Consider the following 25,915-nt stretch of genomic DNA (forward strand, 5'->3'; position numbering starts at 1 on the left):
TCAATCAGCCATCATGAAAGTGTCTGTCTGTGCGTCTTAACCATCCTCTGAGAGGCAGACACTTGTCTGGGACTGCCTTCATCCCCTAAAGGCGTTTTTTTTTTTTTTAAACTTGGACTTATTTCCCTCCTCACACCTTTTCAACTTCCTTAAAGAGCTCTGCCTCTCTTTTCCTGCGCGGCAGTTCAGGAAAGGAGAGGCACTGATTGCTGGCAGAAGTTGTGGACAGAGACAGATAACACTTTATTAAAATCCTTTCAAATTTTCTAAATAAAACAAATAGAACACGTCGTCACATGATACAATTGACAAAGCAAGGAAGTCCAGACCAAATAAAAAATGGAAAAAGGAGGAGGAGGAGGGATGGGGTCTTAAGAATCACGATTATCAGTATCCACACAGTGTTTCACAAAAAAACGGATTTGGAGATCGGGCAAAGGGAAAGAGCACGACAGCACACATTAAAGTTTCTCTTATGGAGGTGTCTTTCTTTTTTTTTTTTCTCCGCCCCCCTTGTGGGTTTGATGTGAAAGAGAGCTGCCGCTGCTTTGACGATGTTGTTGGTTGCACCGTTTTCCATATTCATGCTGCAGATTGAGCGAGAACAGCGGCAAGAGCGCCGAGATTTTTGGTCAAACAGAAAGCTCATTTGCGCTGAAGCCGTTTAGCCCCAGGCTTTCCCTGCTACTGGGGAAATGAGTTGGAAGATTAGTCGTATGTATAATTCACACACACACACACACACACACAAACACACACACACACACACACACACACACACACACGCAAAAATGTGTGTACAATTTTAAAGTTTGATGCATTTATTTCTACAGCTTTTTTTTTTTTTTTAAACGCAATGTTTTTTTTAAAACCAAACTCTGCGTGAGTTAAGAGATTTGTGTGAGAATTCAACATTTGCCAACACATATTTTTCAGCATTGCAAATGGCCAACAGTGGTATATTATCAGTGTACATTCAAAAACACACACACAGTTCACACAATAATGCATACTGTAAAAAATAAAGGCTTTGTGTAGTTAGTGTTGCTGTATGTGACACCGCCGTGTGATGTGCTCCCCATCTTTGGGAGATCCAGAAAGACCAAATCTTTTCTAGTCCAGCTGTTTTGGGTAATGCATCACATGATGCAGTTGAATGCATTTTGTTTGTATTCATTGTGCTAGAAAGAACCTAAAAGAAGGTTCACACAAGCCTTTTTTTTTTTTTTTTTTTTTGGATGCTGTCGCTGCACAAACGTATGATTTTGAAGACATTCTTGGTGGACAACTTAGAATTGTCACTCTCACGGACTTTCAGGTGCACGACAGGCATGTCAGTCTGTTCCTGAATGGGTTGGAGGAGGATGGAACACCTTTTGAGACCCACTCACTGCCCGCCAGATTGTCTGACAGCAATGAGGACAGCACCATGAGGGTGGGACTCAGCTCCAAAGGTAAAGATGACTCAAATATATAACTCTTAATAACGGTCACAAGTTAATTACCTAACCAATTAAAACTTGAAGCCTTTTGTTAGTCGTTATGTCACGACCAAAGTTTGTTCCAAAAGTGTGTCGAAAGTTCAGAATTCAAAAGAAACCGAAGGAAGAAATCAACACATCTGCATTCTTAGAATGGAACATTCATTGACAGTTTTTTTTTCTGTAAGCGGTTAAAAAAATACCTCTTCATTTATTTGTTGTTATTTTTATTTGTAAACCTGTCCTGTTCAGCTGAATGGAACAGTTTTACTGTGCAACTGGGAGTTTGAAATACTCCCACTCTGGCTATGGCGAGCCGGGCTTGCATGCCTCTGAAAGATCCAATCAAGGAGATACCACCCATGACCTGGCATCCACTGCACTCCCCCCAGCATAATGACTGCCCTGACCAGCCACAAAGAGAGGGGAAAGGGGCACAGAACGGTCCGAGACTGAAGCGTCTGAGGCGAGACGTCTTACGAGACACTGTTGTCCTTCAGCCGAGACACTGTTGTCCTTCAGCTGAGACCCCTTACCATCCCCACCTAGCTTCTCAAAATATGTACAAATGTATGTATTGTAACGCATTTAAAAATTATACAATTAATGGGGGGAATATCAGGCAGGGCCAGAAATAAGAAGGGAGGCCAAGACACCTGGCCTTATGTCTTGCCCATCCTGACAGAGCCCTCCACACAACTTGCGGCTATATAATGCATTAAAACAGGATGATTACCTGGGCAGAGAAGGGGAGCAGCTGGACCAGAGGCCAGCACTAAATTGCCAAACCCTAGTCCGGCCTCCACATCATAATACCTCACAACAGAGCCTGAATGAGAAAGTCTGAATGTGCCAAATATGCAAAATGTACACATGTACATACTTTGTGTGTTCCTTAATATGATGACAACGATGACGCTACCTTTTGGCCCCCCTTCCCTTTGAGCGACACATTTGTGATAGATTGGTGGCGCACAGGAGCCGTGTCTGAGTCAATAGGAGAGACATTGAGAGAAAAATGATATCCGTTCATCTCCAGAGTGATAAACGAGTGTTTTTCTTCTCGTTTATCAGCCATTGATCCCTGGTTCACTGCGGGTAGCATCTGATAAGTTGAAGATCACATCAGAGGTTGTGATCAATAGAAGTGATTGGCTCTGCACACTGTGTGTGTGTGTGTGTGTGTGTGTGTGTGTGTGTGTGTGTGTGTGTGTGTGTGTTATGTGAGGATGTGCAGCTGATCGTCAAACCCCGGGGGCTGTGTCTGGAATTTTCATCAGAGAATTGATTGTGTGAATGGTGATCAGATGTATTGATTAACAACGATGTCTGTAATTTGAAGAATTCTTTGTCTGATGAGGAACAATAAACATGCGTCGAAACGATCACATGTAAAATTTATGTTCAAGGCCTCCAAAAAAAATATGTATGTATATATATATATATATAATATATATAAAATTAAAAACGATTATGTTAATGCACACTTTCAGTTTAACAAAACAATAGATTTTTCAGAGTCAACACATGCCAAACTCTCTCTCTCTCTCTCTCTCTCTCTCTCTCTCTCTCTCTCTCTCCCTCCTCCCTGGTAGTACTACACCTACATGGGAATTGGGAGGAATATGTCATCAGAAAACTACGTGACACCTATGTGGGAGTTTGTTTTTTTTTCATACAATGTACACATTCTTTCGTATGTGGCTATTAATCGGATATGTTTGTGATGCATCTGCAGTATGAACGCTCATTTACACTCTTCCAACCTATGTCATTAAAAGTTCAACATTTTCTCAGTGCGGGCAGGGGAAAGAGTGCTCGGTAGACGACTGACATTGTCTTTGAATCTGCAAAGTTCTTGTGAGTTCTGATTTTAACATTTGTGTTTAATTTAATCCTGAATTATAAAGTGGACATTTGTGGTGATAGTAGTAATCCAGCCACACAGGCACTTATTCACTTATTACGTGATGTCCTCTTTAGTAGGTGTCTCCATTTATACTTGTAATCAAGTTTGTCATAATTAACCAGATATGAAACTGAAAAGAGCAAGAGTACAATATGGTGCGAACCCCAAAAACAAAATGCATACAAGTCACAAAAAACGCGCATCGTTGCTGGTATCTGCTTTCAACAGTTCCAAACAAGATGAAATTAAAAAAATAAAAAGCCACTTAACAATGCAGCGGAGGACTGAAACGCGGAGCCTGGAAGACAGAGACCTACACACAGAAGGGAGAATTAAGGCTTATACCTTGCATCATCCCAGTAACAATAGGCAGAGTGCTTTACAGAGGAAGCCCTAATCCAATTTCCACACGCGAGAAATCCTCAGCCAAAGCCTCAGGCTGCACCACCACACACTGTTCGAACACACTTCGATCACATAACACTCTCGCACGCTCATTCAGTTTTCCGACACACACACACACACACACACACACACACATACCCACCTCGGCGCACACACTCACAGTTGGACAATGTGCTCAAGCCAAAACGCGGCAAAGCCTCCCTCGGACGCAAATACGTACACACGGAAGCGCGCACACATGCATAGGCTCATGTTTGGAGTTTCTTGGAATACACACAAACGCGGAAACTCGGACAAAGCTAGACATGGCAGGGCTTCTGTCAACGCTTAGAGACGATATCCTTTTTCTAACAGTTGTTGTCAAACTAGGCAACTTTGTTGCACACTAAAACACCCGCGCTCTCTTTGGACCAACATCATTGCCCGTTTGTGTTTTAGTCTTTCATGTTCAAGCCAGCATTGTCACGTTTGGAGGCTTGCGTGTTGAGATGTGTTCACTTCTGGGTTTGATGGCACCTCTTTTGTGGAGTCCTCACACAGCTTTTCTTCTCTGCATCAGTCAGCAGCACACCTCATCACAGTTTTTCATACCCGACTAATTCCTACCAGTTTCTCCTGGGTAAAAGCTGATTTTAAGCTTTTGAGCTGCTTGTTTGAAGAGTTTGTCTGCTTAATGGAGCTTGTAATAGTCGGCTATCACACTTTTCTGAGGTTCAAAGCCCAAAGACAAAGGTCTGGACACAGTTCTGAAAGGGTTAAGCAATCAACTGGTGGTCGAGTTAAACCCCTTGGACTTTAATTCTACCGGCCATTTTGTACAATTCCATGCTTACAACTTTGCATGAGACCCACTTTCTGTTCTGGCATGACTTCAGCCTCAGTGCATAAATCAAGGTCCATAAAGGCTTCACTGTATGAAGGAGTGTCTGAAAAGAGTGACTTAGAAGTGATGAAAAAATTCCTTGACTTCCAACACACAATCGCAACGCAGCAGAGATTAGCTACAGTCTATGTCCAGTCTGCTATTTTCACATGCTGTACTTCTCCACATTGAATGAGTTTCTGGCGAATGCCAAGTGTTTTAAAAGCCTCGCTGCTCTTTAGTGGCACCGAATGCAGGCTGGGGACTGATCTTTGTCAGCCTCGGATCATGAACCAAGCTTATATGAGCAGCTGTATGGGCGCTTTCACTTAGCTGTTATCAAGAAACCGATAAGATAATCTACTAAACACTGTGAAATCCTCTCACTCTGTGTCTTGAGTACAAACCCATTAACACCTAACCGGTGTTCTTTTCATCTCTCCAGGGTCCAATCAGTTCATCGGGCGGATGCAGGACTTTAGATTTTATCCTGCCACTTTGACCAACAGGTGAGATGAATGCACACGTGTCAATGAACGGGTTTGTGAATGAATCAATGGTGGCGGCCTGATGCTGGGAAAGGAAAGATACGGATTAGTTTTGAATGATGAAGAGGAAAGAAAGGAGGTCTAATCCTTGTGTCTTAAAATCCATACTGCTTCCAGGTTGGATTTTGCTTTGAAATTCAATACAAGACAATTAGTGTTTCTTTTGACAGTGATGCAGACAGTAAGAACATAGACGAGACAAAATGTGACAATTTTATGCTTCGTGTTCTGTCAAAAAAACTAACCAAAAACAATTAACAAGTATTTAACAATTTCATTTTAAATATCTAGACCGAAATGCATTGTGCTAAACATTGTACTGCTGCTAGGGAAGAAAATAAGTGTTATTTAATCACTTTAATCATGCAATTAATCTAGTTTATTGTTTATATGTTATGTTCAATTCCTCATTTTTTTTAATTCAACAGGGAAATAATGGAGATTTTGTCAGGTGACTTGCCACAGCTCCATTCTCAATCTGAGTGTCGCTGCCCTCCCACTCATCCCAGAGTGCACCCCTTAGTGGAAAGGTACGCTACAAGTTTGCTGCATCATGACCTATCCATCCATCAATCCATCTTATATTTCTTAAATTGTTATAGTGATCTTTAGAGCTGATCATTTAGCATCCTAAATGTTTTTCAGTTCTGTTTTAATTTCCCCCGACGTCAATGTTTCTCAGATATTGTATCCCCAATGCTGTTGAGGACACCACCAACGATCGAGTCTTAAGGCTAAACCTCAATGCACATCCACTCGCTTATGTCAATGATCAGGACATGGGCACCGCGTGGCGCTCAAAACTCATGACCACACGGGAATTGGACGAAGGGTTGACTATTACCGTGGATCTGGTAAATGGACAGTATCAGGTAATTCAATATCAGTGCTTTCTTTATGTTTCCCCTCCTATATTCTTTCTTCACTTAACACCTCTAATTGAGGTTTCTTCTTCATTTGGAATACAATTTTGCCGGTACCATGTTCCTTTTATTCCACCTCTCCGGTTCAGGTATTCTACGTCTTACTTCAGTTTGGTGGCCCATTGCCTGAGTCACTTTTGATCCAAAGGCGAAGACTCCCCGATCAACAGAACAGCACCAATGTAGAGCAGCCCTGGTTGGACTGGCAGTATGTGGCTAAAGACTGCAGCGTATTTAAGATGCAGAACAATGGGCCACTGCTAACACCGGACTCAGTCAACTGTCTCCAGCTCCCCAGGTACAGTCGCCCCTGACACATGCGTTTGAATACTCGGGGCCGAAACCACAAAGACTGAACTGCGGCCGCAGATGGCCCCTTTAATTGCTCATCACTTGCGCCCGCAGTTTGCGTCGGCTTAACGTCCTGTTCATAAAGGATATTGCGCAAATGGCATACTAGCTTAAACGCACACACAGCTGACTGCAATAGGCACCCATTTTCACCCCTGATTGCACACATGGCAAAGGACTGTATAAATTCAGGCTTTGCACCAAGATGACTTTTTCCAGGCCCTCCTTTGATACCAGATACACCGTCCAACACACTCGCGCACACACACTGTGTCTCACAGGCTACATTTTGGCAGATCTGCTGCTATCAAGGCCCGAGTTGGCACAAGATAGAATGGCTAGGGTTACCTACCTGCGTGAGATCACAGATGATGTCGTCATTGCTCATTTTTTGCTTGACTGACAGATGATATCACATACTACAGTGCCTGGCACACTCGCACTCGTGAGGTAATTTGGCATGAGAGCAGTTGTACCTCGCGTTGGCAACATCATAAAACGCTTTCTGACCTTAGCGCCTGATAATCATATCAATAAGGGAAAGCTTTGCTTGATCCCGGAAGATTTGCATTTCTCATCTTGTGAGATGTATTTAATCCTGCCCGAGACTTTGTGCCCTGTGAGTTCAGACGAGTGTTTGTAAAGATGAATGCCGGCGTGTTGTTTGAAGTGTTTTCTGATCATCATGACGTAAAGTGCTCCAGGGGATCCTTTTTGCATCTTGTCTCATATAAAGGTAAAAATGTCTTGTTTTATAGATAGCAGATGAAGAGTTCACCTAGAGCAGAAGAAAGTATCTCAACAGTATGAAGTTTAGCATTTGTACTTGTTGTTCACAGCATTTGGTGGTTATGGCAGTTTCTGCCTTTTGTTTTTTTTTCCTTTTTGAATATATTCCAGTGAGGAACACTACTCCGGCGGTAACATCACAGTCAGCCTGCTGAGCCCAGAGCCAAACATGAGGCCAGGCTACAATGATTTCTACAACGCCCCCGTCCTTCAGAAGATGGTGCGTGCAACTCAGGTGCGGATCCATCTTGGAGGACAGTACCACACCAGAGCAGCTGGTGTGGACCAACGACACAGACACTATGCCATCAAAGAAATCACAATCAGTGGCAGGTGGGTTACAAGTATGAAATCTAAATATTTGTCGGCGACAGAGCCTTGCCGCAAATAGGGAAAGAAATGCAAGAACTGCCCTCCCTCCCAAAAAATGTTTAGCTTTGCCTGTATAAATAGTTTAAAACATAAATGTATAGCAAACTATGGTCGTCAAATACTTAATCTCATTTCAAACTTGTTATTAATGCTTGATAGGTCATTTGAGTTTGATACACATTCAGTGTACGTGTGTTGCCTATCCAAGCTGTAACGTAATTAACCCCCCCCCCCAACCGTTTATTTGCTTTTTAGGTTTATCATTTCAGTAGCCACTCAGCAAAGCAAAATGCATAAATAAATAAAGAAATAATACACATCTCTCTGTAACTTTTTGTACTCCCAATCACAACCCCTGTTGAACTTTGATCTTATAAAGGTAGAACAGTCCTGATGTATCACTTCAACATACAACAATTAATACTTTCTGGAAATAAGTGAGTTTTTCAGTGAATCGCGGAAGTTGGCTACAACAGCAAAAACAAATGTGTGGGATTCACTGATGTGACATGGATCTGAAATGTTGTGGTTTTATGTGGTTTAAATTAAGAGAGTGTGATGTGAATGTGTTGAAATGAAAATGAAGGGGCTCCCTCATCATGAGTGCCAGACTGCTGGATCCTTTCCACTGTCGTACGTGAAGTACTTAATTCAAACTTTATATCGTAATATTTTTCAACATTTTTACGAAGACATTTGGGGATTAGAAAGGAAGATCCATCCGATGTTGAGTTTAATGCGGGTTTTGAGAGTAATTTAAAATATATTTTTCTATTAGACTGGCAGCATCCCTTTTTACGACTAGTAATAAGAGAATTATACAGTCGGCAATCATTTCTTACTGTCCTTCCATTCCCACTTAGCTATTTTAATTAGTAGCTTGTTACTTTTGAATAAGTGGAATTTCATCGTTGAATCCTTTGCATTCCTTCCCATTCCATTTTCACCAAGCAAATGGTCATTACGTGAGAGAGTGCAGATTAAAAAAAAAACACTATTCAACAACAACAAAAAATGTAAATGTGAGACATACATACAGAGAGAAAAAGTACAATAGTGTGCAGCATGGTCACTAATGTAAAAGGTCAAAGCAGTACATGCATTTCATGTGCCTTATATATGGATCAATATTCTGATTTCTTGGACGTAGTATTTTAAATGTTCTGTAAAGTGCTTTGTTACAGCTGCAGCCGTTGTGAAAGCCGTTTATATAAATAAAGATATATTGTAGTGCATTGTATTCCCTTTTGCGTAGCTCCATCTAGTGGATGCATGCGCAACCGCAGCCACTATTGTGGCTTCTATTCTATGTGTCTTATAATGCGGGGGCCCTATAGATGAAACAGTTCTAGAATAGGCCATTCAGTGAAGGTGTGCCTGATACCCCAAAGCACCTTATAGTGCGGAAAATACGGTCATTTGAAGTCTGATTTCTGTAATGTCTGCTACAACAAAAACAATGCAACTTTCTACAAACGCTTGTTAATAAAGAATGGAAAGCCCTCTGTGCTAATATGCACCACGTTTCATTAATCTGGTCACTGGAGAACAGACAAATGGCACAGAGGGAGCAGGAGGTGAAAGGATACACAGAAGAACGAATGAAAGAAAGAAAATCATGTGAATGTCTGAATGAATAATTAAATGGCTGTCTCGCTACGTGGCCATGTGTGAAAGAGAGAGAGAAAGAGTGAGCGAGGGAGATGGTTGTCTGTTGCATGTTATGTTGCTCTGATCATTTTCTGCATGACATTTATAAATGTTGAATGGGAGCTTCCTAATGGCCCTTCTATCATTCCATGAACGTACTGGTCAAAGCCTAAACTTTAAAGCAGGAAAAGCTCCTCATCCATTTTCGTGGTTCCGGCTGTAAGAATTGTTTTTGGTTGTGCAACGTCGTCGACGAGAGTACCTACACACTACCTGTCTTACGTTTCTTGTACTTTCTGCTATGCAAACAGATGCGAGTGTCACGGCCACGCTGATCACTGCGATACCAGTGTCTCCCCCTACCGCTGCCTGTGTCTGCCTGAAAGCCACACCGATGGAAACAATGTGAGTAGCAAATATTTTAACTCGAAAATAGAACAGTTTTGACACAGCACATGCAGTCTGTACGCTACAGTATAAATCATACATAAGTAGAGTTCTTAAGTCTCTTTATGAGTCCCAACATTTCAGAGGTCTCCCATAATTTAACGTAATATTGAAAACTGATAACGCTTGTCAGAAACTCATGCCTTTTACGCATTCATACACCTCCAGTATGTACGTGGACAGGCCCCCTCAAAGCACAGACTAAACCACCAAGAGAGAGTCTCCTTATAGTTTACCACTTAACAACAGAGAAAGCATGTACGCACATATACGCACAGTAATATGGAATATAAATGTACAGTCCATCTCAGAAAACACCGTTAGGCCATCACATTATATGTTGCTTATATGACTTAGTTTCGTGAATCGTTGTGCTTATATTGAGAACTGCTGTTAGTACTTAATGGTATGATTTTTCACATCAGGGGAAAGTGCCTTCAAAATGATTTTTGAAAGGAATTGTTGGCATCAGTTGACTTTTCACACCTCAATAAAAGGGCTTATTTTGCCCGCCTTGCATCACTTACTGGGTTGCATCATACTTTAGGTCAAAAAGGTAAGAGGCCTACGTGCGATGACAGACTCATTCAAATGAGAAATATCAATGTCCACGTGTCTTCTTCTGGTTGTACTGTGCATAGTGACATTTTAATTCCCTACTAAAAGTGGATATTTCATCCACTCTGCAATAAATTGTCTCCAGTGTGTGTCATAAAAGTTCCAGGACTGATTTCACAAAAGATATAATGTATTTCAAATCCAAATGACAAGTTTTCTGCTTCACATTAATCTCTCGGGAGTCGAACATGCTTCCTGGCCCTCTCTGCCGAGTCTTGATGCATTCTTCCACGCCTCTGCCATCTTGATATGGTCCATTTTCTGAAAAAACTGACCCCCTTGATGACACCCATAAGCTTGGGAAAGAGGAGGAAAAAAATCACATAGAAGCTAGCTCAGTGAGGGGAGACGGAGACCCAACATGCTGATTTTCTTTTTTTTTTTTCTTTTTCTCTTGGCTCGAAAACTTTCATATGCTCAGTATATTCTGAGTGGGTAAACTGTCATGGTGAAGTAGCTACAAGTGGTCCACCCACAAGTTTCATCTCGTCTTGCCAACTGAACAAAGCAAACACCGCAGGATCTCCTTATTGACCTGCTGGCTGACTGTCTGGCCCTTATGCCCAGAACTCACAATGGATGACGCTTGTCACGTTGAAGCGCGCCATCAACATGACTTTGGACTTCAGCTCCCTTGCTATCTTCAGCCTTGGCAACATTTGACGCTTCCACTGATGGCCTTGGCATTTGTTCTCTGGGTCGCACTCCAAGATCCATGAATCACCACCTGTGATGACTTTCTGGCAAGTCTGCTCTCTTTGGTCACAGCATCAGTGACTCTGCTCACTTGATGAACTGAACTTGATGACCTAAAACACAAAATATGTACTGATATATAAAAAAAACGTGGACAAAGGTTCAGTGGCTGCAGAGAGCCTATAGTATGTCCTCCAGGGCAATTCCATTGAAGGGGGAAAACTTGTAGTTGGGTTTTGAAAGAGATATTTAGTGACACTCGTCTTGGAATTTTTTTTCTGACACACCTCCAAGTTGGTCAGCAGTGAAAAGTTCTGGTCGCCTGCACCACTTCACCTGAGCAAGGCCTGCCTGAATTATTCACAACTTAATGTATCATTGATACACACGGGCGTTGGTGTGTTTGAGTCAGCTAACGTAGATCTCTTGACAAGCATCACTTCTGTTGCTAGCCAAACGTCAAGCATTCCTGCTTGATTCCTTCAAACGTTGCTGTGTGACTACAGACAAAAATGGAATTTGTCACATAAGGCGCACACTTAATAAGACATTGTCAATTACATTTCTGACTAATACGCATGAAAAATCTGTTCCTCTTTTCCACCCTTGTTATCTCTTTTACAGCCCCCCCCCCCGTCTCCATCCTTTGTCGACTGCTGTCTCATGCCGTCTCTCCTGGGTCGCAGTTGAAATAATGTCTTAAATCGACTAGAACAATGACATTCCCTCAGCATGCATCTCTAATCAGATGTCTTTCTCTCTGTTTGTCGTTTGCTCCATTTCACCGCACTTTTTCTTTGGCACCGCTCAATTCATATTTGGCCTGTGTCAAAAGCATTTTATTCATTTTAATCCGTCTTTCCGCTGTCCCAAGTGTGGAGAGGTATTCCAACGAATTTGTTTCAGTCAAAATCAAGAAACGTCCTTCAGTTATTGTTAACATCAATTATTTTTTTCCCTCTCAACGTAATATATTTTTTCAATTATTGTATTTTATATATATATTTTTTTATTTCATGACAGAAGACACAAGATGAACTTATTTTTTTTAAACAAGACGCAAAAAATTCCCCATTGATTCATATGACCATCCCCAGTCTTGGGGTCTTTGAAGTCTTTTCATTTTCAACCTAAAATACGGTAACTTTGATTTGCTTTGTTGTGCGTATGCCACGCACATTTCTGTCACTGGAGGGTTTGGTAAAAGACAGCGTGCAAATGTGCATGCGTGTCTGCATGCGTTTGTTTGTATGTCCCTGTGCATGTTTCTCCCAAAGCCTTTGCACCTCATCCCTCACAGTGAATATTCAAGACCTTTCTTCTACCTCGGTAATAAAAGGCTGTGGGGAATATTACCGTTTAATATTGCATGTGTTCTGTTGACTTGAATCGGCCTCGCGCCATGACGGATGTTCAGCTAATCTGCAGAATTTCCACAGTGACATTAAAGTGACAGAAATGCTCAGACATGTGTCAAGATGATCAACGGGGGCCTCGGAAGACACACTCTTATAACTCGCAGAAGCTCAAACGCACTCAAACATGCCCCCACCCCCCACCACCACCACCCACCCCTCTCTTTCTCACTGTGTCTTTTGATGCTTTCTTATGTGCACTCCGAGTCACACTTAATCTGTCATTCTGTCCCTCCACATCTGATGGATTCAGTCACATCTGAAAACTATATCATGATATTTCATATCACGCCATACCATACTATGCTGCAGGCCTGATTTTCCGAGATCCCAAACAGTGAGTCCTTAAATTGCATGTTCCGTCCCTCAAACGTTTTGTGGGCACTATAGGCGAAAGGTGTAGATGTTTTGGGGGGGTGTCAAATTTAAAATGCAGCTTTGGACCTTATCTAGCTCTGATTTTTTTATTTTTTTCATGATGGAAAAATTGAGGGTGCACTTTAAGGGCAAAATTACATTTGAAGTGATTACTGAGTTACAGCAAAGGAATCTAATTTGGCGGAAGCTATCAACCACATAAAAGCGATGTTTTGTTTTGATTTTACTCTTCCTCACTGCTCATCCAATTTAAAATTGTGTTTTGAACTTGAAGCAGGAACAGGAGGCGTTGAAAAGTTGCCCCTGGACAGAACTCTCAAAACACACCAAATGTCACGGTGTCACGGAAACGCAGAGTTGAAAGTGGTTTAGACTTGTAAGAACGTTAACAATCAATGCATAGATGATGTATTTGGAAAAAAAAAAAAAACAACTTTTAATTGAATCTCCCCAAATGTTCTGAACCCCTTTTTCAATGAAGTAGAGGATTGGATGGGACTAATGAACAGCAACTGTGCTCATTGCTTCAAGACACAGTTTACAATTTAATTCCACACAGTTGACAGACTTTTTAATGATCAATTAATTGAGTAATATGTCCTTGTCCCTAACTTTTCCCACTGGTGATTACAAAAAGTTGCTAAATTGATCCAGAAAAACAGTCTTAGTAAAGTAATATGGCTGTTATAACATGGCTGCCATTTATGCGTGGTGTGTTTCGTTCAAAGTGGCACTTTTCTGTACGCGTTTGCATCTGTGCCTGATGGATATTGATAGGCTGTGACGTTAAGAAGGGCTGCCCAGCATCGCTGCCGCAAACATCTGCTTCAACAGCAGATTTGCACCTAGGCAGGGGTTAACCGGGTTAACTTTAGATACACACAAGAAGAGTGTCTGCACGCAAACACGCACATTCACACACACTCTTGGGGCACGACCTTTCCAGTGGCAGCGTGAAATTGGTCATGGCTTTTAGGATAAGATGAGTTGCCCCAGCAGATTATCGCAGACCAATGCTGCGCAGGCACACGCTCACACACACACACACACACACACACACACACACACACACACACACACACACACACACAGTTGCTTGTGACAGGCCATCTGAATGTCCACACATCCATTAAAGCAGGCTTCTCACTCAGCAGGTTTTTACAGAACATTCACGGGGAAAATATGATTTATAGTATAGTTTGCTTTCCTACATTTTGGCTAAACTGTAATCTGCATGAAGTGATCTCTTTAAATAAGTTGAGGTACAACGTAAAAATAAATAAATAAATAAAGATAATTGATATTAACCAGCATACGTACAGCAGTGGCATCTTGATGATGATGATGACGACAGAAGTTTCTTAAGGTGTTCAACTTGTGATATTCATTACAATTGTCTTATTTCAGTCATGTTACATTTGTTTTATTTGCTACGATAGTAACAGCCTTGCTTCAGGTTATAAACATCACACTTAATGTCGAGATAGGAAGTAATAGAATGAATACCATATAGATTTATGGTACTTCATTGTCACCTAGACTATTTACAGAAACTGAGAGCCATCAGAATCTTTTCACTTGAAGAGAATGAATATGTGCACTCTTAACTCCCAAACACCAATCCCTCGACTAATTAGCAAGCTACGAGAGAGGGAGGGTAATGCAACATTGAATAAAAAGAATGGGGGGGAAAAAATCCTCCCCCTTTTCATTTGCTATGGTAATATTTCCTGCTCACATACTCTAAGTAGCTATGAGAACAAGTTGTTGGGGAATGCCAGAGATGTGGGGGGGGGGGGGTGCATTAAGGAGACAGGTGGGAAAATGAGCAAAAAAGACTTGGGAAAGAAGGGTGGGATGGTGGGTGTATTCAGCTTGAGGAGTGGAGAGGGGCATGATCAGGGATGGATGTATATGGGCGAGACTTGTAAACTGACTACATCTTGCTCTTGAGCTCCTTCCCAGTGGATGACTCCAAGAAAAGAACGCTACGAGAGCTGTCTGTTCAAAGTGCAGAGAGGAATGTACTTGGATTCACTTTGATGCGGTTTTAGCACATTGAGATGTATCAAGATGGGCAAGTTGAATAGATTTGGGCATCAATTACACAGTGGCATACAGAGTTGTGCCTGATTGCAAACATAGGAGCAGACGTGCAGGACTTCCGAGCATCACCTCTGAAGTGTCTGCATATAGGGACGGAGCTTTGTGATGACCATGGCCGCCACTCCCACATCTAGAGAAAGATTTTGATACCTTTGACTTGCCTGCCATTTTCTCACAGATGCAATGTTCTTATATCCCTTGAGAGTCTGCCACAATACATTTATATTAAATCCATATCTAAAGAAAACAAAATACTACCAATCTCAATGCAGACTCAGGAAAAAAAAAAATCTGTATTTTGTACAGATTTTTTTTTTCTTCCAATCAGTGTGACTCAAAATGATTACTTCAACGCCATACCAAACAACCGATTGTACATGGCCGTAATTGTTTGTCATACTATCCACAGTCATGGTTTCATGAAACAAAAAACAACAATCTTGCCTAGCACACTCACAATACAAGCAGGAATGAACCGAAGTAAAAAACAACATTTAGAGTTGTATAAAAGTACGAAATATTTGGTCATTGTGTTTTCAAATATAATCTAAATGAATAAGCCATCGATCGCAGTTGGCCGTCTGTGACAACTGGCCACTGTGTTTGGCTGTCAGCTTACGAATCAGTGCATAGAGATGGAAGTAAGCTATGAAATAATACACAAAAGCAAAGAAGCGGCAAACATTTTTGCCAGGTTAATTAGAAATCTCGACGGCCGCTGTGAGACTTGTGATTGGAAGAAGCAGGTGTGTGTAAGTGGAACTTCCGGCTGCACACACAACAGCCGTCTATCTACTGCCGCAGAGCAACCATCGAGTTTATGTGGGTTTTGGGTGGACGCTTACAGCCAACTGTAACCTTCAAATGATTCTGAGGGTTAATTAAAAGTAAAAAAAGAAAAAAAAAAAAGACAGCACAACTATTTCAAGGAGTTACTCACAGAGCCAATGAGCGAGAGGCCCTGCACTGTTCGTCCGCTCATCTATGCTGAGCTGGTTCGCAAAACAAAAGGTTTTCTCCCAAAATTTTGTGCCTACCTTGAAAAGTTCAACAAAAGTGTCGTTTGTAACTGCAGGTTCCACTGTATTTGCTTATTTTGCTGTTTGCTTCAAAACCTTTGGTGTTGGCTGAGGAAAGTGCATTTTTTTTTATCAAAACATGCATGATGAAAAAGGAAATGTATTAACAGCATGTATTTTGTATGCATGTACAAATGTTTTCCATATTTTAAAATGACATTTTTGTCATTCATCTGGTTTGGAAGTGCCTGGTGCTATGTGGCTCCCGAGTAGCACTGATGAAAAATTGTGTCCCCCCACCAGTACCTTGATCTACCATTTTAAGCGCAGCGTTTTTTTGTTTTGTTTTTTGTTTTTTAACCATTACTAGTTCCTTCTTGTATTTTGTTTACAGTGGTGCCTCTACTTACGAACGTCTCTTCATACGAAATGTTCAAGTAATGAAACGCCTCACCAGGAAAATAATGCCTCTTGTTACGAAAGAAATTTCAAGATACGAAAGGTAAAAATACAGTACGGGCTGCTACGCGCAGCTCTGAGTTTCCTGAACGCAACATACTTATAGCTAGTCTGCTATTGGCTATTACCGAGCAGCATCCTGTCATCCTATTGGCTACGAGGGACCTCTACGTATGTGTCTATGTGTGCAGATAGATAGAGATATGTCTATGGAGCGTCCTCGTCATTCGCCCCTTGGGCCATGAGGTGTTCCAATAGTTTTTCGTAAATGTGAATCACCCACCAAAAAAGTGTTCACCAGTCGGGTGATCGCTCACTATGCTGATGTTTGCCTTGGACATTTTCGAAGGATTGTTAAAAGCCAACAAACGCTAACGTCTTTGGATCAGTTCTTTACAAAACGCCAGGCAAAACCACTGATGCACAGCTCTCATTTATTGTGCAATAATCTAATTGTGACATGTATTTGTTACATATTTTGATGCATTTTTTTATGCTTTAGAAAACATGTATGTCTGAATTTGGGGTGGGGGGGGGGGGGCTTAGAACGGATTAGGGCATTTACATGGAAAACGCGTCTCTACTTACACATTTTCTTAAGAAATTTCTTCCAGAACCAATTAATTCCCGAAGTAGAGGTACCACTTCATTGGGCAAGACTCTGTACAATTGTGAATTGTATTTCACAAAACCTTGACTGGATACTGAATAGCATGTTAAAAAATTATTTCTCGGTTACTACATGGGTTTAAAGGTTATTTACTTAATTTCTGTTCACACCAATTTCCTCCTCGCTCCCATCTCCCTCTTCTGTGCACCCGCAGTTCCCCTCCTCTGTATGTCATACCGAATAGGTCCAATGCAGCTCTGCACGTGTCACGTAAGGGAGGAACTCCTGTGTTTTTTTAATACATTTTTAATCCCGCCCCCCCATTTGATGCCCCCCTTGTCCACCGTAATTTGTACTGACTGCTGAACAAAATCAAAGGCCTTGTACTTGCTGTTTCTCGCCTCCACTGCAGCACTCTGCTGAAGAAAAAAAAAAATGCATTTTTTATTTTATACTCCTCCCACCCTGTGCTCCACACATACCTTGCCATGTTTATTTTGACATGAAAGTGTGCCTGTGAGAGAATGCTGGCTGTTGCAAGTCATTCCTCGTTAGCGTTTCCGATTTCCCCGCGGTGGGTGAACGACTTAATTTGTGTGTAAATGCACTGCCTTCCTATTATAAAGTATACAATATCTCATGGTGATCTCCAAAGTATTCATTCGTGTATTCTTTCTGTCTCGTATTATGATTAACAAGGGCTGCTGATTTTTGTCTTCATTTTCCTCCTCTCTCATTGTGTCTTATTTTTTCTTTGTTCTTTAAGATGATCTATATGTCACGGGACTGTTTTTATGCACAGACAGAAAAGGCCTTTGTCATGAAGACAATGTTTTATTTCATGCTGCCTGTGTGTGGCACTTGCGTTGACAAAATCATGTTTCCAATGTGGGGTGATTTATTCAAAAACCTCCAGAAAGGCGATAAAATGCTTGTAGCAATTAAGTAATTGTTGTCAGGATTGGGCGATTGCATAACAAATGTAATTCCAATATGCTTTGTAAATTAACTTGCTTTGTCCAACTACTTTGGAGCTCATGAAATCGATGGTCTTCTGCAAATGGCTTTAAATGATTCTTCCTTAAGTGTCCATGTCTTAAATTAGTTCACAGTCAACACTTGACTCACATTGAGTAATTTTTTTAATCTTGCCTATTTTGGTGGTCTGTGAAATATGAAGACAAATTCCTTATCTTTTGGCCATTGTTTTTGTATAATCAGTATACAATTGGAACAAATGCGGGGTTGGCGGTGAGCTTATATATTCTGACTGTTAAATGCATGTATTGAGCAATTCTTCGTTCTGTCCAGTGCCAACACTGCGCATCCCTCTACAATGACAAACCCTTCCGGCCAGGTGATCAACTCCAGCCAATGAACTGTCGTCCTTGCCAGTGCCATAACCACGCCCACTCCTGTCACTACGATATCTGGGCTGATGATCAACCAACAGAACAATATTTGGGAGGAGGAGGAGTCTGTGACAACTGCATGCACAATACAATGGGTACTGTATTATCTTAAATTATACATGTTTTAAGTGGTTGTACTTTTTAATTTATGATACAGATTATTGGAAGCGCTTAGGGCCTTTCTTCAACCTGCTTTTCTTATTGGGCTTTTTTGTACCTGTCAGCCCCCCCCCCCAAAGTCACTTTTAACACTCCTGAGACAAATGAAGTTGAAACGTAATTGGTTTATAGACTTAGGGGCTCTCTTGGTGCCTTAAATCATTTCAAGCCCAGTCCCTTGATTTCTGGGTTTGTGCTTTTACACATCTATTTCCTCCCTTTCTTGCTCAGGTAGGAACTGTGAGCTGTGTATGAGTGGCTTTTTCAGGCTAGAGCAGTCAGATCCCACTTCAGTCCATGTGTGCCAGCCCTGCGAATGTCACACTGCTGGAACTGTCAACGGCAGCACTGTGTGTGTCCAGGTAACACATTTATTTGATAAGTGACAATTGCACTTGTCATGACAGAAAATGTCATTTGGGAATAGGAGTTGAAGTTGAATCAATATGTATTTTTGCTTTTTGTGCCATACTGTGCCGTTGCTTCCGGTCACCAACACCCCGCTACATTTCACACCTCCAGGTTGGAGGCCAGTGTCAGTGTAAGGCATCTGTAGAGGGGCGGCGCTGTGCGGACTGCTCACCTGGCTGGTATGGTCTTCAAGCTTCCAATCCAGAGGGCTGCACTCGCTGTAACTGCAGTGGCACGGGTACCGTCAGTTCCTCCCCAGGAGGTGTTGCCAGCTGTAACCAGCACACAGGACAGTGTCAGTGCAAATCCCATGTGACAGGTTCGTTCGCTCATCAGCCATTACATTAGGTGCACGTGGGTAGCAAAAGATATAATAGGGGCAAAGAAACATGCAGAGGGCGCTTCTCTTCACATTAGGACTAATAGTTTCCTTACGCTAGAATAATATATCGCATAGCCGAAACCGTTTTCCGATATTGCAGGAAGTTAAATTAAGTCTAAGGTTTTGTCTTTGCCATCCCCGTTACACTTTTGTGGTAGTGTAGCACAAAAGAAACACACTGTAATTCAGTGATTAACAACAAGGATGCCATGGCACTCAAGTGTGTAATGATCGATCATCAGGGGGCAAAATGATAAATGATTTGGAAGATTATTATTGATTTCATTTATTAAGAATGTATACCTGTTAGTGAGAGGCAGAACAATGAAATAACCTTCCATCAGATGGCAACCTGTGTATCCACCTGCAGCCATTCATACAACAGAATGAAGTGATGACTCCCTGCGAGTATGTCAGCTTTGTATGACTTTTTAGAAAGAAAACAAATTAGTGGTGTGCTGTGAAATGCTCCCAATGAGAAATGGGTGCCTTGGCTAGATGAAGGACTGCTTGAATGAAATCTTATAATTTTCACTGAGGTCTACTCTCACCAGAATTGCTCTTCTTATTTTTGACTGCAATTCAACCTCTGACGTTTTGTGTAACTTTTAAGGCATATTTTACTCGAATTCTTTGTTCAAAAACAACATATTTATCGAGTGGTTAGCATGTCTGCCCTACTGTTCTGAGGTCCGGGGTAAAAACCGTGGCTTGATTCACCTGTGCAGCGATAGCACGTTTTCCCCGTGCTTGCATTTGTGTTTGCTCCTGGTACTCTGACTTCGTTCCACATTCCAAAACAGATGCATGTGAGAGTCGGTGAATGCTCAAAAGTGGCAATACGTATGAATGTGAGTGTGAAAAGTTGTTTATCTATATGTGGCCTGAGACTGCCTGGCGACCAGTCGAGAGTAGTCCCCGCCTCTCACCCAAAGTTAGCTGGGATAGGCTCCTCGGCATCCGTGACCCTAATGAAAACAAAAAGTGCCGAAAATGGATGCATGCACTTTGGTCAAATTTCAAATCTTCCAATGCTAAGTATTGAAATGTCAATTAATACATCAACTGTTCCGTCATTGCCCTGCATACGTAAGCAGGCGAAAGTAGATAAACTGTGTGTGCCCTCCAAATAGGCATGTGTGTACACCCTTTCATAAACACACACATCCATAGCCCAAAGTGTTATGCCAGCCAAAACAAACAGGCTTTTCCGCTGGCGGTGCTTGCAGCCGTTGTGCGTCTCTTTGTGATAAATGGTTTCACTCTCTCCCCTGTGTGTCTTTGAAGAGCGCGCTCGTATGAAATGCAAAACCGGCCAGCGCTCCTTAATTCAACGCATCGTGGTTATTGCTAAGCCTCGCTATCAAGGGCCCCTCGCTTGTGTGCGCGTGTGAGTGAATGCGAGTGCGCGTGTGCAGACGTGTTTGTTCAAAGTTGTAAAAGTGTGTATGCCCGTTCAAGTATATGTGGAAGGGGGAGCAAGTGTAATTTTGTTTTTGCCGAGCTGTATCAATTTTCTGCAAGTTTTCTTTTGTGTCCATGCGCGGGTGTGAATGCATTCCATCAAGCTCTAAGCTGCTATTTAATTCTCTAATTCAATGCCAAGTTGATTAAAACAAACTGCTGCAGCCCCCTTGTATTCCCCCCCCCCTCCCTCTTACAAGACCTCGCCTTCCCTTTCTTCTGTCCTTGTTTGTTTGCCCGCTCCCACAGGTATTTTTCAGAAATGAGATTTGATTATGGCAATTTATTACCGCCAAGCTGATACTTTGAGCGGAGCGATGGCAGGCACGCTTCAGAGGGACGTCGCTGGAATGTGTACAGGCGGTCACGCATTCAGACACACACACACTCTTAGCGTGGTGCCAGGGTGCAGTGTGTACATAATAGCGTTTGAAATGGTGATGCATGAGCCTGTTAACCAGCTGCTACTGATAAAAGGGCTGGGTCATATCCTCAAAATGCACACACCCATACGAACTGGGTAGGACGCCGCAGTGGTTCGCCTGGCCGCCTCACAGTCGAAAGCTCACAGGTTCGAATCTTGACTGGAACCCTTCCAATGTGGAGTTTTCTCCTCTTGCATGTATTTTTTTTTTTAACTCAACTTTTTTCTTTCCACATTTCAACAACATGCAATTTAGGTCAATTGAAGACTAAACTCTCCTTAGGTGTGAATGTGAATTGTGAATTGTGAATTGACTGGCAATCAGTCCGGTGTGTACCCCACCTTTCACCCCAATGTCAGATGGGATAGGCTCGAGTTTACCCGGGACACTAATGAAATGTAAAAATGTGTGTAAGTGTGTGTGCGTGTGTGTGTGTGTGTGTGTGTGTGTGTGTGTGTGTGTGTGTGTGTGTGTGTGTGTGTGGCGGGGGGGGGTCATATTCCATCTAAAATGTCCTTTTCTGTGTATTCTAGCCTCTGTCACGCCTCCACTCTTCACTTGAAAAAGATTTGAAAATAATACCCAAATAGCGACCGTGGACACGATTGTGGGGTTTGTTGTGTGTGTGTGTGTGTGGCGGGGGGGGGTCATATTCCATCTAAAATGTCCTTTTCTGTGTATTCTAGCCTCTGTCACGCCTCCACTCTTCACTTGAAAAAGATTTGAAAATAATACCCAAATAGCGACCGTGGACACGACTTAATGGTTCTCTGATTTAAGATTGTAGCCCTAAATTCTGTCATTATATTGTCATTTTATTGTGAAGGTCCGATTCCATCCAGTATATCATGATGCAATTCTTTACCTTACCAACACGCACGTACTCATAGTCTCAATTTTTTAGTGTGTCTGTACTAGTATGAAATATGATTTATGGTGAGAAATACTCATATCTATAAAGCCATTAAAGTGGGAGCACTGGGGGTAATGCCAAGTGTCTGCCACACACTTTGCAGAACAGGGCACACACACACACACACACACACACACACACACACGCACACATACACACACACATGCGGCCCTGTGCAATTCCACTAATATTCGCTGTACGCGCGTGCGCGCACACACACACACACACACACACACACACACACACACATTCATACCCACCACATATGAACATGAGCTACTTCCTAAACGGCGGTGGGGACCGTGTTGCCCCCAGGCATCCATTTAGGGACAGATTGCCTGTCATGGAATACGTATGGCATATTCAAATAAGCACTGCTCACTCATACCACACATCACACTTTAACTAGCACAGTTGTATTGTTGCGCTAAAACCTCTTCCAATATGATCCAGGCATCACCCCCCCACCCCCCCAAAAATAAAAAATAAAAAAAATAATGGAAGACTTTAACATGATGAAAGCTGTTGATGCTTTATATCGTGTATGCTGGCTGCACACTCTACTTTGAGGCCTATTCCCTCAATGCTGTTGTGTTTGCTATACGGTGAGAGATAAAGGCAATTAAACCTACATTATATGGGTCCGCTACTTTAGTTGGTATACTGTCAAATGATCAAAAGAATGATGTCTATTAAAAAAAAAACAAAAAAAGAAATACACTTCGTGAAAAACAAAATCAAGATTCGTTCTTTTGACAATTTGGTTGTTTTAGTTGTGTCCATTATGTGTTGGCAATTCCGTATGAGTTGGTTTATACCAACTAATTAATTTGAATACAAATATTTCATAATCACGTCAAATTTTATCGAGACTTGAGCATTAAGAGAAGACATGTTTTCTGTCGCCGGCATAAGCGTTAGTACATAAATACATTAGATTGCTTCACGAGATGTCAAAAAGTCATCACCTCTTATTGTTTCAACACAAAAACGGTAGCAGATCGCACCTGAGTGTATTTTTAGGTACCTCCATCCATCTCTGTATGCCTCCATCACCTTGCCTTTTTCCCTTCCATTCTTTGTAGTCCCTTAATTTATTTATTTTCCTGCTCAGTGAAATTAAGTGTTTGGCCTTAGGTAAGTGATCCATCATATGTAGAGGGCCCAGCCCTAATGATGGCAGTTTTATACACTCAACCACCATTTCTCTCGCTCTCACATGTTCTCTCATGCACAATTGATTCAAATCAGAGAGCGACTGAACTCCGTTAGTGTTTTTCTTCTGAATGGCTCTCTTACAATATAGAATGTCTGTTTTATAGTAAGTGCTCCTGTCATCGTGTGGTTCTTTTCTTCCTTTCTCTCCTCACAGGTCTGTCTTGCGATCGTTGTGAATTTGGTTATTGGAACCTGTCCCACACAGACGGCTGCGTTCCGTGTAATTGTGACCCCTTGGGATCCTTGAGCCAGTTCTGTGAGCCTGAGGGGGGCCAGTGCGAATGTAAGCCCGGTGTGGGAGGGCAGCGCTGTGATTCATGTGGCCATGGTTTGACGGGTTTGAGGCTGGAGGGAATGTGCACCCCCTGCAACTGCTCAAAAGAAGGAACGCTACCTGGCACGGACTGTGATCCGCACACGGGCCAATGTGTGTGTAAGGCAAGTTAACATGTTTTCATTGTTCGTTATTACACACAGTGTTGCCCAAATCACCATGTTGAAGAATCAAAAAGTCACAGCTGGGCACTGGTTTATCTAAATTAGGTTATTGCAAAAAAATGAATAAATAAATAAAAATAAAAATTCAACTTTGCCTTTAGAACAAAGAAAGTTCTTTTTTTTTTCTTTGTATCATTCCCACAGCCACATGTCCAAGCGCTCGACTAGTATCTGATTAGCAACAACATGACAAATGGCCTGAAACAGCTCCACAGTCAGCAGGATGGGAGATAAGACTCTACACAGGCTTATCATTGTGTTATGGATGCCACGCATGTTGTCATGTTGCTACCGTGTTTGTGTAAGATTTCATCTTTCTTTTGTTTCGTTCCGTTTTTAGGAACATGTGGAAGGCCATCTTTGTGACTCTTGTCGTCATGGTTACCATACCTTGGAGCGGCGAAACTCCCTGGGCTGTCTGCCGTGCGCATGTGACATTCACGGCACCGTGCCAGAGGGAGTATGTGATCTGCAGACCGGACAGTGCCCGTGCAGAGAGGGGGTGGAGGGGATGCAGTGCACCAACTGTGCTCCCAACTACTTCAACACGAGTTCCGATATCCAGAGTAAGAAAAGCCGGCTTTGATTTTATGCTTTGCAGGTGAATTAAAAAAATGATTTACTATAGTACTGAATATTGTTGGACTGTGTCCTGTCAGATGGGTCATTCCAGGGCTGTGCGCCATGTACATGTGACCCAGGAGGAACAGTGGCTGGCTCAGTGTGTGATAGCAGCACAGGACAGTGTGTGTGCATGCCAACACGCTATGGAAAAGACTGCAGCAAATGCCGAACAGGTGGGTATGTTTGGGAGCGAAATGGATGCAACTGTCTTTGATTTCAAGCAAAAAATGTTTTGGGGTTTTTTTTGTGTCTCTCTCTTCAGGATTTTACCTTTCTCCAGATCAGAATGTGTGTGTGGAGTGTGACTGCCATCCCAGGGGGGCAGTGCACCGCAAGTGTGAAAGCCACACTGGCCAGTGTTTTTGTGCCCATCCCTCGGTGCAAGGGCGGCGCTGTGATCACTGTCAGGAGAGCTTCTTTGGATTTAACCCTGGCCTCGGAAGGTAGCTTTGATAAACTAAAAAAAAAAAAAACAATTCTAACATTCTCTACTTATGGTTTAGAGACTGCGGCTTTTTACGGAGCATGCAAGGTACACAGATTGTTTGTAATAATACACGCTTTGATTTACGCCCTCCTACTGCTTGTCCAGATGCCAACCATGTGCGTGTGACCCGGCGGGCAGTGTCAATGGCTCCTGTGATTCAGATTTAGGAGTATGTGAGTGCAAGCTGCTGGTCACCGGGGACAAATGTGATGCATGTCAACATGGAGCAAGCCTTTTACGTGCAGAGAACATCTATGGCTGCAGTAAAGGTCCGCTTTCCAAGAGAGACACGCATACTGATGTTTTAAATTTTTTTTTTGGTTACACTTACTGGTTGTTGTCTGGTCTATGAAACTTGATCCCATGCTCTTGTTGTGTCCTTGCAGCGCCATCTCAGCAACCTGCCCCTGTAGCTTTTTCTCTCAATTTTTCTTCCATCAATCTGACTTGGCATCAGCCTGACTCCCCAAACTCAAACGTACTCAACTACACTCTCATAAGGGACTGGCAGCCTGTGCACAGCATACAGCGTAGCTATCCTTTCAGTAAGTGTGCACACTGGATTATAACCTTCTCAATTTCCATCCATTTCGAAAGTCCTCTAAAATCCTTTCTCCTGTCATCGTTCTGAAGGTGCTGAATCATTCACAGACGTCAGCTTGTCTCCTTACACCAACTATTCCTACTGGCTAGTTACGGCTAATGTCGCCGGTGAGACAGTTAGTGCCACCTCTTACTACCAAACTTTAGGTGCACCACCTGAATTGGACCAGCTCCATTTAAACCTTGTGGGACGACCTGGCCCCACCGGCGCCAGCTTTCGTTGGAGCACTCCAAAGAATAAAACAGGCCCAGTGGAGAGGTAAGGATGTTTCCTGAGCTGA

General features: G+C 42.3%; 1 protein-coding gene across 1 annotated transcript in view; it reads left to right on the forward strand.

Annotated features, from left to right (window-relative positions):
• Nucleotides 1–25,915, forward strand: part of ush2a (Usher syndrome 2A (autosomal recessive, mild)) — a 152,944-nt gene that overhangs the window by 11,777 nt on the left and 115,252 nt on the right. The window contains 17 exon segments of the mRNA XM_019891922.1: nt 1,319–1,454; nt 5,103–5,166; nt 5,634–5,735; nt 5,888–6,077; nt 6,218–6,426; nt 7,380–7,601; nt 9,602–9,695; nt 18,350–18,545; nt 18,841–18,971; nt 19,132–19,339; nt 23,577–23,860; nt 24,261–24,486; nt 24,580–24,717; nt 24,807–24,987; nt 25,137–25,300; nt 25,418–25,576; nt 25,665–25,893. Of these exon segments, the coding sequence (XP_019747481.1) occupies nt 1,319–1,454; nt 5,103–5,166; nt 5,634–5,735; nt 5,888–6,077; nt 6,218–6,426; nt 7,380–7,601; nt 9,602–9,695; nt 18,350–18,545; nt 18,841–18,971; nt 19,132–19,339; nt 23,577–23,860; nt 24,261–24,486; nt 24,580–24,717; nt 24,807–24,987; nt 25,137–25,300; nt 25,418–25,576; nt 25,665–25,893 (2,933 nt within the window).

Source organism: Hippocampus comes, unplaced genomic scaffold (genome assembly GCF_001891065.2).
Source record: "Hippocampus comes isolate QL1 unplaced genomic scaffold, H_comes_QL1_v1.1 scaffold275, whole genome shotgun sequence".
In the NCBI taxonomy this organism is placed as follows: Eukaryota; Metazoa; Chordata; class Actinopteri; order Syngnathiformes; family Syngnathidae; genus Hippocampus; species Hippocampus comes.